Genomic DNA, 12,910 nt, shown 5'->3' on the forward strand with positions numbered 1-12,910 from the left:
ATCCATGCATGCCACTTGCTATTTGGTCGAGAGACTTGTTTAGCTCTAGCCACATGCTACCATGATAATAAAATAACACCTAAATTTATTAGTTTAAGATTTAGTTCAATCCAAGTTTTTTAATGATAGCGAAACAAAATTTATATTTAATGATAAATCTCAAGTATGATAACCGATAAGAAACAAGATCATCTTGAATAAATCTTGAAGCTATGCAATTTAATGATATAAAGTTAAGGAAGATCAAAGGGTGCATTATGAAGAACTAAGCAATATCAAAGATTCATTTTTCGAGTGTGTTCCATGTAAAATTGGGATAGACTAAGGTGATGTTTGTTTTTTTTACTTAATTCTAAATAGAACCTTAATGCTTAATAGTATTAAATATTAGATCGTTTGTTTTTTTAGTATTTTATTTCTATTAAGTATTAAAAAATAAAGAAAAACCAATATGTTTTTTTTTCTATTTAGAAAAAGTTACATATTTTGGCTTTTCTATTTAGTAAAAAGTTTATAGTAAGTCATGAAAAAGTAGAAAAACAAACAACCTAAATTCTGAAAACAAATTGCTTTAAGTAAAAAGCAAAAAAAACAAACACCACCTAAGTTAGGAATGCAAGTGATATTTTTAAGGTATCAAAACTTATTTAAGTTAAAAATAAAAATTCCTAAGTCTTTTAAAAAATTAGGTGAAGTATCTTTTCAAATGAGAACTTTATCAATATTAGGTAAGTCTTGTCTAAAATGTTTGTAAAATCATAAGAGTTTGTCTAATCAATTTTTCCCAAATGTTTATGAGTTAAAAAGTGAAGATTTAAAAAAAAAAAAGAAGAAACATGGGGAAATCGGTTGACCACTTGATCGATCGATTGAGTAATTGGTTGATTAATCACTTAGCCATCAAGCTTTCTACTTCTCAACCGTCACTTGCTATGCTTTTATACTTCCAATGGCTAGTAACTTAGTTGACTAGTTTAGTACAAATTGTGCCTAATGGTTAATTTCTTTGATAACTCTTATTTAAAGCTTTTCAAGTGCATATATGATTGAGAAGAACCTTGAGCAATTATTGTCACATCATTTATTTATTGAACTTCAAAAGAGTGTTTTGAGTGCATCATTTATTATGTTTGTTAATCTATACTCAGTGCATTTCAATTTTAGTTTTTCTTATATCCTTAAGGTTTAAAATTGCAAATTAGGAGGATTATTTGTGAGGTTTCATTCTTGTAATCTAGGGTTTGTATCAAGTGTAAGGTTTCATTGGAGTGTTTGTCAAATGTGAGGTGATACTTGAGGGAAATTATAAAACCCAATTGGAGCCCGGATACTCTTTAAAGGTTTAAATTTGATAACTTTGTTGATAGTGGGTAACCTCAACCACGAGATTAAAAGTAAAGAAGAGTGGATGTAAAACTATTATTAAACGGAGTTTGCATCTCTCTTGCTCTCTTTATTTTAATAGTAATTAGTTTAATTTTTATCATTTGACTTTACATTGCTAAAATTAGAAAAATGGACCAACTTCCAATTCTTTCTTTCTCGTGCATACCAAAAGTTTACTATTAGATTTTAATTTTTCTAACATTAGAAAATATTTAACGTTCAAGTATTAGAAATGTTAAAAACATTTACTAAAATGATTGTCAAACGCACTTTAATTTTTATAGGATTTAATATTAAATTTTAGTGTGATAAGTAATAAAATTTATATGTATTAATAAAGAAGAAATCAAATGTGAAGGAACTAGCTTAAAAGGCCTTAGTGAAAGCAATAAAATATTTATAGAAGACCTAGATTAGAGGATGTCATGATGATGGTCTTACCCATGTTAAATTAAGAGTGCGCTTAATAATGATTTTAGAAAGTGTTTTTATCATTTCTAATACTTAAAAGATAAAATTTTTTAAATATTAAAAATATTAGAAGCACTTTTTAAAATCACTATCAAACACACTCTAAAATTTATGTAATTAAACAATAATAAATAAATTTTAACAATAACCTCCAAATAACCTTTTTTTTTTTTTTTTTTTTTTAACTCTTTATATTTTTAATAAAAAAACATATTTATAAATTTCCATCCGTACTTCCAAAAATACAATCACCACATTTCCGTCGTACCTAAATCATCATCATGAATTGCAAGGTACATTTCCATCATGAAGTTGCCATGTTCAGCAGGTTTACAAATTACAAGCATGCTTCAATAGCCAATGTTTTTTATCTTGTTGTCACATCTCCGCCCAGCCCAATAACCTGCGACCAGCTCACGTTAGCGAGGTGTCAAGCCCACATAGTTCTGCCTTGTTTCCTCCTACGTGAAGCTGCTAGCTGCATCACCTTGTTTTGAGTTTTGGCAGCAGTCCTTGTTCTTACCGCAAATGAGAAGATATCATATAGGTGCTTCAAATGACATAATAATTCCCCTCCTGATCCAAGTAATGCCACATCTTATTCTGCCATAGGTCACCTGGGTACAAGGTGCCCCCACTCTACCTATCTCTACTTCATGCCTTTGTGGAAGTGCTAACAAACAGCTTTGGTGGAATAAGACCTGAGGGGTCCGGTTCCACGTTAGAGGGAGTTGATCAAGGAGAGAGAATGATTTCAGCCAGTTTTGCTAATGGCTTACCTTACCCATGCAAGGCTTCGGAATAGAACGAACTTTCTGTAAAAATAAAGAAACGAAGAGGGAAAACGCTGTGAGATGGTGATTACTGATTAGCGCGGTTGGGCTATACAGATACTGTCCTCTATTTTTGCGGATGGGGAGGATGACTACGTCAGGCTAGGCACAGAATGCGGAGAAAAGGAAAAACGCTGTGACTAGGTGATAATCAAGATGAAATTCAGTAGTGATCTTTTGAGTTTTGAAGAGTCTATGCAGGCATTGGTTTCTGAAAGAAGATCCATAAGACTTTCAGGCCCGCTATAAAAAACAAGCTGAGAATTCCAGGGTCTTTAATTGACTTAAGTTATATATTTGGTTAAATAACTTAATATTACAATCTAAAATTAAAAATAATTTTGATAAATCAATTTAATAGCCTAATATATTAATATGACTTAATAATTTAAATTAAAAATCATTTTAAGTGATCATGCATGAAATATTAAGTTTTACGGAACAACCATCGCTGCACAGTAATTGATAATTAAGAACAGACCTGAATCGATCATTCGAGCATTCCTCAGACCAAAAACACCACCTATCAACCAATAGGCATAATGAGGTAAGGCGGGCTGGGCCTGGAGAGTTCTCTTTGTCTGCAAGGTAAGGCTCCTCAGCAGAGTTACATACAAATCCTACAGGAGACCGAAATTGCGTCCCTCAATTCAAACATGTTGTCATCACTTTCTCCTTGAAAAAAAAATTAGCCCCCAACAATATCCTCGGCCTAACAAGCATGCTGAATGCGTTTCAGAAACTTGCTGTGGTCCTATGGATGGAAATTTTGCATAATCACTATTGGGAAAAAGTATTACATTTGAGGTTTACTCGCACAAGTAAAAAAAAAAAGCATGCGCAGTCGAGCAAAAGGCCTAACATCAGACTTCTTCCTCGTAAGACAAACTAGAATGATTTTGCAGAGAATGGTCGTGCATACATCTACATATAGTACAAACAATATGCAGTCTGTCATGGACCAAGGCTGCTTTAGGTGAAAGATTGAACCACTGAAGAGGTGGTAACCAAACTTGAAAGGAGGCCCACAATGACAGCACCATTGTATGTGCTTGGTTCCACTTGCATGGAGTTGTTTCGGGAATCAACAAATGACTCGTTCTGGAAGGGCCCGCCAACAAGAGCTCCAATAGCAACATTGGGATTGGGGTCCTTTGATTTGAGCCACTTGAAGCCATCAGAGCAGCCAGTGGTTGCATCAGCTGGAATTGAGGCACCCCTATGGTGCACATATTGTGGGTATTTATCCCCATACCCAACTAGATAGCTCATTTTCATAGGATTGTCTCCCAGGACATACTCAACCTGGAAAAGGTAGACATAAATTATGACGACTTCATAGAGGGACAAAGTCAGTTCATCCACCTACATCTAACTGGAGATAAACAGCATACCTGTGAAATAGCAAAGTTCCGAAGGTCGGATGGTTTGTAGGAATCTCCATCACAGGATAGCTTTGCAGTCCGAGATGAAAGCATATAATCACTATAAAGAACGGCTAAAAATGCAGAAGCCACAGGATGTTGCAAAGCATTCCATTCACTGACCCATATCAGGCCACTGTCTGTTCTGCATAAATGGAGAATATGTCGGTGAGAAAAGGAGATAAGTTCTCAACTTGCAACAAGATTGACCATAAAGCAGAAGTAATACTTTCTAGAGAAATGAGTACACTACAATTGCACTGATGCGAGAAAACTCAAAAATCCAAATCTGATTGTATTGGATATCTGAAATGTTTGTCATCCCATGGTCTATATATCTTGCCTGTTTAAAATTTTCCTCATTGTTTAATTTTGAATGTTGTAGTTTGGATTTACAGTTTGATGGTACATTTGCATGTTGTTCAATACATGAGGACATTAACAACTTAATTGATTTAGTAACCAAAGGTCGCTCCATCATGAAGCTTTGAATAATTTATTCTTGTACACAGCTGCAATATGCTATTCATAATAACAAAATTAAAATTTTTTCTCAATGAGGATAAAATGGAAGAGTTGGTGGACAGGAAAAAACCAATGTTTATCTGCACGCATGTACCTTTCAGGGCACAGATTATGGTATTGAATGGGTTCTACCTATTATGCCTAATTGATGGCATTGACAAACCCAGCTTAGACCATTCTAAAACCATTTAATGCATTCCAGTTTATCAGCGGCTTCCACCAATAAGACATAAAATATGGTGATAAAATAAGGGGTCCAGATGTGAGGAAAGAGTATTTGATGAAGGCATGGGGTCATCTGAAATAGCAGTAGCAGAGTCATGGTAATATCCATCCAATGGAGCTATAAGCTCAGTTTGGAATAACATTTAACTTTTGCATTTAACAGGAGAACAGTTTCTGGACTGATGTGTGGTGCGGGGATGCAGCGCTGTCCCAAAGGTTCCCGCATCTCTACATTTTGGCAGCCAACAGAAATGCAAAGGTTGAAGACCTGTGGGACCAGAATGTTGGGGAAGGAGGCTGGAATTTGTGTTTTATAAGGGATTTCAATGATTGGGAGGTGGAGTTGGTAGGTGAGTTGCTTCAAGCGTTGAGAGAAGTTAGGATTACTTGGAAGGAGGACTCAGTTGTTTGGAAGGGAGGGGGAAGTGGGCAGTTTAGAGTGAAGGATGCGTACAGCTGGTTGGATAGGGCTAGGGATGGCAACTTTCCGAAGAATAAGATTTGGGTGGGAAGAGTTCCAACTAAAATCATGTTTTTTGCGTGGGAAGCTACTTGGGGAAAGATCTTGACTCTTGATAGGCTTCAAAAAAGAGGTTGGCAGCTCCCGAATAGGGGTTTTTTGTGTGCTTGCGAAGAGGAAAGCATGGATCACTTACTTATTCATTGTACAGTGGCTAGAGTGCTTTGGGATTTAGTGTTGGGCTTAGTTGGGGTCAAGTGGGTGTTCCCTTATACTGTAAAGGAGGTCTTATATAGTTTGGGGTTCTTTTGTGGGAAAAAAAAAAGAAAAAATTCTGGAATTCCATTCCGTTATTCATTTTTTGGATGGTTTGGAAGGAAAGGAATAGATTAGCCTTTAGGGGGGGGGGGTCTTAGTAATTCAGAGGTTCAAATATTCTTTTGTTTGTAATATCTAGGGTTGGGCTAAATTGTATATGGAAGAGGAGCCGCATTCCCTTTTAGATTTCATGGAGTGGATTGCCTCCAGTTGAGGGGTGGTTTGTTTTTCTTGGTCTTTTTGCCTGTTTTGGCCTTTGGTGCCAAGTATACGCCCTGTATACGTTGGGGTTTTTTGCCTCTTTAATGAATTGTGTTTGCTTATCAAAAAAAAAACAGGAGAACAAGTAGAATACTACTGCAGTACAATTGAATTCTATGCTTGGGAACTGTATTTTAGAAAGGTTTTAATTAAAGATAAGAATAACTAATGACATTTATAAAAGTTTTAATTAAATAAAAATCTGTCTCTGGCATTGCATTTAAGGAAAAGTATAGGTTTCCCTACTTTAGAACACAGATAAATCATGTAGGGAAGTGCAGGACCATGGTTGAGAATTCTATCAGATGCTTTTAAAATTTGCATTTGACCTTCAAATGCTACTTTTGGCATTTGGGAAGCTCTTCCAAACATGGCTATAGCGTTAAAAATGTAGCAGGAACTCATTTCACTAGAAAACCAAACATGAGATAGAGAAAGAGAAAGGAAATGTATGCATGATCATCCAAATCAAATAGCATTTGAGCAGAAGTTTACTGTCTGTTCTGCTGATTGTGGCAGTAGGAGATTTTGGAAGGAGGCCACACATAACAGCCTCAGCTGTTTTCCTGTACATCTGGAGGCCAGAATTCTCTGAGTTTGAGATGCCTTTTCCTCCAAAGAAGCTTACCCTGGATAAAAGAACCTGCATCAAAATTGCAGAATTATTCACTAAGTTCAGAAGGAGGCACTTCAGGAAATATACTAAAAATGCCTAAAAGGAGGCGCTTCTTGGAACACAGGAAATACATCAAACATAATATTGTATGGATAACCATGAAAAGAAAATGATTCTGTTCTCAGTGTTATAAGATGGACTTACGCATGTGTATACAAAAAGTAGTTAACATGAAGAATTAGAATAGTGTGGCACTTAAAATCCATCTCTTAGGAACTAAAATGTACCTGAGTTCCCGCTAACTTATTATCCCAGCTAAACCAGGTTGGACTTCCCCAGTTAGCAAAGGCTTTTCCATTTTGCACAGTATATTTAAGGTATGCTTGATCTCCTGTTGCATGATAGAGCCAGCTAGCTGCCCACAAGAGCTCATCTCCATATCCTGTTGAATTGTAATATTTCTGGACTTCAGGGATGCTGACACTGTAGGAACCTCTGTATTTGTCAGCAAAATTAAACAGTTGTTTGGCATGCTTAAGAAGTGTGTCTGAATAGGAAGAGTCGCTTGTCTTAAACACCAGAGATGCTGATGCCATGGCTGCTGCAGTTTCAGCAGCAACATCTGTTCCTGGAGCAGATGTGTTCACCTGTGTGAGAGGTCTTTTCTCTTTCATGTTTTCAGGCCTTTCCCAACATTTATGGTCTGCTTCAGGATCTCCCACCTGCTCCAAAATAAAATTGAGGTCAACTCAAAAGCCCTTTTTGATATTTTCAACTGGATCAATCATTGGCTACTGAACTTGCCTACATAAAATTCACGTAATCCACTGGATCAAAGTTTGACTAGAATACTTTCTAATCTTTATAAAGTTCAGGGGAGGTTGACAAATATGTTTCTGGTAATAAAATTTGAGTTCCAGAATATGCATAATCCTTTATTACTATGTCTAAGAAAGATACTAAATGCTGCATCTGCAAAATTCTTCAAATACTTTTTAATCCAGATTTGCAGAACCATAGTATGATCTCATTTCAGATCCTGACAAAAACACCAAGGAAAACACCCCCTCAAATTTTGACTAGTATACTAATAATACTACAATCTTAATGATACAGCCAATCCATTTTTATTTATTTTTTTCTTTTTCTCTTTCAATAGGCAACAACCAATCCCAAAATTTTCCCACCCACCCAAATGAAGGAAGAAAAAAAAAATCTTAGGACCTGAATAAGCTTCTAGTCAATTCCAAACTCCTATGAGTTAGTTCCTTGAAACTTTTCAGTACCCGTGTAATGTTTCCAAGCCTCAGAATTTAATTTGTGATAAGAAATGAACAACAAATCACTGTTAAACAGAATGGACATTGTTAATAAGATTCAAAGATTAAGAAACCTGAATATAGAGCACATTCTCGGAAGGATGAGCATTGATAAGGTAGTCTGTGATCCATTTGAGAGAGTCTTGGGCAGGTTCCAACTGATCCACGACATCCATTTGATCTCCATACTCAAGGATCGCCCATGACAACACTGTGGCAGTAAAAGCCATTGGAAAACCAAACTTTATGTGATCCCCAGCATCATACATCCCTTTAGAAAGATCTAATTTAGCTTCACTTCCGTCTTGAAGTGCAGAATTTCCTCTCCATGATATCTTATTGTTTTCCAACTTACCAGCTGCAATGACACAGTAGCATCTCCATGATAATTAAAAATAAAGAAAATAAACAGAACAGCAATAGTCAAACAGTATAGGAATTGGAACATATCGTAAATGCTATAATTCAGACCCCGAAAAACACAAAATCTAAACTCGGAGACAATCAACTAAAGTTGAAAAGGTTAAAGACAGGTAAGATTGAGACAGGAAAACAGATCTTGATATTCTTTAGTTAAATTGAGATGTTTACTAAAGTAACCCACTTGTCACTTCGAATCTATATGTCTATACAAAAAAAAATAGCTCATTTCATTAGCAAATAAAGCTCAGAAATAGAAAATTAATCAACAAATCTAAAGAAAACACCTAATGACAAGAAAAACGAATAGATCTATGAGTGGGAACACTACACTGCGAAAACAAAAACCAGAAGAAAGAATGAGAAAGTACATTTTTGTATATCGAAGAACTGCATGGCAAGTTTGAGAGCGTCGGAGTATTCCTTCTTAATGGCGCCGGGAGGCCCAGGCACCGGAGCAGCCTTGTCAGAGTGGTCCGATCTCTTCCTGATAGAGATTACGATGACGACGGCAACGAGAGCCGCCACAACTAGAACAATAAACCAGCCGCACCATCCTTTGGACTTAGAACGCTGTCCCATTTGCTCTCCACCTACAACCTAATCAACCTCAAATTCGATTCCTAGGGTTTTATCAGCAATGCCGCCCAGAAAACCGTAATTTTGCAGAGAAAATTCTCAGCAATGCTCAAACTGAAAAATGTGGTTCAGAGCTCAGATTTTATGGTGAAGCCGGAGCTGGATCTGGTCCCAATCGGCAGATGAGCCCTGGTGGAACCAAGAAAAGGTGTGTTTGGGCGAATGAGGACACCGACAGAAGCAGTGGCCTTTTCAGATTCTTCTCGTAATTCATATAAATTTTATACTAATGAACGAAATTAAGGTGGATTAGGCGAGAAGTCGGAGGTGAGAAAGAGGCAGAGCAGCTGTCTCTGGTTGAGGAATGACAAAGCTAACCTTCTCGCTCCCTGCATTGCCGCGAGATTTGCAAAGAAAGTAACGGATCTTTGACTGGGTCAGAGGAGAGAGAGAAGATGTTGAGCAGTTCATTCTGATGGAAAAGTGGCCACCGACAGCGGGTAACTGACAAGGACCGAACATCTAGATCCCTTTGTTATAACATTTTAGTGTTAAATGGCAAGGTTTTTTAGTTTAAGTTTTCTATTTCTTTTTCTTTTAAATTTCTAGATTCCGCAAAGAAGTCGGTGATGAAGGGCAAATGCGTCAAGTCACGAATTTCTTGGACAACCGTCATCATCAAGACTTATATGCACCACCCAAACGTAGTTTCTGTTGAAGGCGGTCGCCTGCTTCCATATGAAGCTGGTTGGTGCGCAAATTAATTATTTCCCATTTTAATTTTTTTTTTTTTAAAAAAACAAGATATTTGGCATGTTGAAAGTAGTAGTACATCACTTCACGTGTTTAGTTTTCGAGAAGCAACCCAAAAAAAAAAAAATCAAATCAAATCAAATAAGACAATGAGTTGTGTGATGGAGATTGCACCCAACACTTTTTTTTTTTTTTCAGGAATTTCTATAATTCTAAAAAATAAAATAATAAAAAAATTTAAAAGAGTTGAAAATTTTAGTTATAATTTTTTATAATACCATTAGTTTTAATAAATAAAAAATATGAATACGTTTTATTAATTTTCCTTAATTGTTTTCACCAATTAACTTAATAACTTAAAATGATTTAATAAATTAATTTAAATTATTAAGTAAATTAAGTATGTTTGATAAAATAGTTTAATAATACGACTTAAAATAAAAAATAATTTTAAGTAATAAATAAAAATAATTAACTTATTCTTAAATTTATATTTATATTTTATATTTTTTATCTCTATTTATCTTAATTACATTCAATATCTATTTTATTATTCTATGACTTCGTTGTTACTCAATTTTTTTCGTTCTAATTATAATGTATGATGATAAATATATCATTTTAATATTTTAAAATAAATTTTAAGTTAATTTTATTAATCAACTTTAATATTCAAATAAGTTTTAAGTCAATGATTAAACTTAAAGTCAATTTAAGTCATTAAATAATAAATATTAAATTTTATCAAATAATCCCCTACTCATTATTGAGTTAATAAAGTATATTACTTTTTTTCTAATTTCTATGAATTCTTTTAATTGGACCCTTAATAAATTGATTTTTGCTAAACTTTTTGGGGGGCATATTTTGGTTTTTTGAAATTTATCTTTATCATTTAAAATCAATTTCATAAACTATAAATTGGTTCTTAAGCTAAAGATAATTCATTTTTTTCTCTACAAAAAAATTGTTAAATTGATTCTAGTATTTCTTTAGACATTTTAATTTGTATGTTACTACTTTGTTAAAATATAAATGACCAATTCAAAAAATTGGACAAAATTAAATTAGCTTTTGCTCTGCAAAATTCAAATTTTGTTTGGTAAAAATGTTACATTTTCAATTAAAACGAATTGGTGTTACTTAGAGAAGACCTAGTGGTAGTACTGTATTGGTCAAGTGAATTTGACTACTGTACTCGAGTAGCCTGAATCACTTTAAAACATACCATCTAACCCGTTTACATCGGATCGTTTCCTTGAGAAACCAAGTATTCGTTTTTTTTGAGAAAACGAGAATTCAAGTATGATTCATCATGAAAGAGAATATTTTTATGTTATTTGGACACATATTTCAAAGTGGTCGATGTGTCCAAATAACCAAACTATAAATAGGAAGCATGATTCAGTGAGCAAATTAATAAAAAAATTGGGATAATTGTGTTTTCAATCCAGGTTCATAAGTTCCTCCAATCACCCATAATTGATGATAAGGATATGAGATAGTAATTGACAAAAATACTCACTTGACTCATTTTTGTTTTTATTTTACTATTTGCCACTATTTTTTCTTATTTAACAATTTTTGGATTTTTCATTATTTTTTTAAAACTTTTTTATAAATAATTGAAAAATTAACATTATTTTTATTTTTAAATTATAAATAAAAATAAATTATATTAATCATTCAAAGATTATTTTAGAAAATAATTTCTAAAAAGTATTAATTTAAATAAATAAAAATTATCTTTTACATATATTTTTATCTTTTACATTTTAGAAGTAAATAATTTAATGATTAAAATACCATTTAAAATAAATATATTCACTATTTTAATTTTTTTTATACTAAAAAGTATTTTAAAGTTTTTTTTTACTATTATAAAATAAAAGTTTAATTTTTTTTTAATCTTCTTCCTTTCTTATTTTAATAACTTTTTGAACACGACTTTTAGTAATAAGTTATATGAAATATTACAAATTTGTTTATTAAGGATTTTTTTTAATGATTTGAATTAATTGAAAATTTATTAAAATAAGAAAAAGAAAAAGAAATAAAGAGGATGGATGAAGAATTTTTATTTTAAGTACTCAATTAAAATGTTTTCATATGACCTAATTTAAGTGGATTATATCAATATATAGTAGAGATTGAATTTTTCTTATATAAAAAGGTTGAAAGGTATATTTACTTATTTTAGATGAAAACAAGTAACTAAAAATTATATAGATTATATTTAAGTTTGGTTTTAAAATATTTTTCTAGTTTTTATTTTTTATTATTTTTAAAAATAATTTTTATTTTCTATATTGTCTCTTTTTGAAAATAAGTGTAATTAAAAAATGAAAACTATTTTTAAAAATGAAAATTGAAAACCTTGTTTAGTATTATTTTTTTCAAACGAAAAAAAATAATTATTTATTCATTTATTGCACCACTGTACAATTGTATTACACTAATTGTACAAAGAAAATGTACTAAGTGTACAAAGACAAACAAGATTACCATTTGTGAAAGATTATAATAGATTATGAGTCATTCATTTATTTTTCTTATCACTCACGAATTGTGCATATATGTCATTCACTTTATTTAATTCCCGCATAGAAATTCCAATATTTTCTCCAATAATTATATTTGGGGAAATTTTTTTTAACATTAAGTCATCCACCATCTTCTCAACTAAACCATTGGAAATATGGTTAAATACTCCTACGATGAACATGAGCACATAACTTAAGAGAGATATGAAATTTGTGTCATTGTACAAGGGTATTACACTAACTGTATAAGAGAAATGTACTAATTGTACAAAAAGATGTACAAGATTACCCTTTGTGAATTATTTTAATAAATTCTAAACCACTTTTTTTATTTTCCTTGTCACCCAAGGATTGTACGCCTATGTCGTGCATTTTATTTAATTCTCACATGGAAATTCTAATATTTTCCCTAATAATGATATTTGGGGAAAAAAAATTGATCCTAAGTCATCCACCGTTTTCTTAATCAAACCATTGAAAATATGATTAATACACCTACATGAACATATAACTTATGAAAAATATGAAATTTGTGTCATTGTACAAGGGTATTATATTAACTGTACAAGAGAAATGTGCTAAGTGTACAAGGCTCTTAATAGGTTTTGTACAATTTTTAAACAACTTGAATTTGACATTAAGACGATTATTGATAGTTTTTTTTCTTTTTTTTCTTTTACCAAACTATGTCATTAAGACATTCCCTACAAAAATTTACACATAGGAAATAAAATTAAAATCAATTATATTTGAATTGTTCATTATAAGCCGAAATAT

The 12,910-nt window shown here is 32.6% G+C and overlaps 1 protein-coding gene across 1 annotated transcript; it reads right to left on the bottom strand.

Moving 5' to 3' along the window:
• Positions 1-3,331: 3,331 nt before the first annotated feature.
• On the bottom strand, positions 3,332-9,272 carry LOC117907004 (endoglucanase 10). Its single transcript, XM_034820315.1, has 6 exons — positions 8,630-9,272; positions 7,913-8,196; positions 6,807-7,241; positions 6,411-6,546; positions 4,085-4,263; positions 3,332-3,995 (listed from the first exon to the last, which is right to left on the bottom strand). Exons 1-6 carry the CDS (start codon positions 8,838-8,840, stop codon positions 3,663-3,665), a joined length of 1,578 nt encoding a protein of 525 aa, XP_034676206.1. The 5' UTR covers positions 8,841-9,272; the 3' UTR covers positions 3,332-3,662.
• Positions 9,273-12,910: the final 3,638 nt, after the last annotated feature.

The sequence above is a fragment of the Vitis riparia genome, chromosome 18, assembly GCF_004353265.1.
Source record: "Vitis riparia cultivar Riparia Gloire de Montpellier isolate 1030 chromosome 18, EGFV_Vit.rip_1.0, whole genome shotgun sequence".
Lineage (NCBI taxonomy): Eukaryota > Viridiplantae > Streptophyta > Magnoliopsida > Vitales > Vitaceae > Vitis > Vitis riparia.

Bases quoted from the DNA above. Each gene is read 5' to 3' on its own strand.
- LOC117907004 (XM_034820315.1), bottom strand. From the start codon at position 8,840: ATGGGACAGCGTTCTAAGTCCAAAGGATGGTGCGGCTGGTTTATTGTT. The intron at 7,242-7,912 runs GTTTCTTAATCT...ATTTTGGAGCAG, and splicing joins AGAATGTGCTCTATATTCAG to GTGGGAGATCCTGAAGCAGA. The intron at 6,547-6,806 runs GTACATTTTAGT...ATTTTGATGCAG, and splicing joins ATAAGTTAGCGGGAACTCAG to GTTCTTTTATCCAGGGTAAG.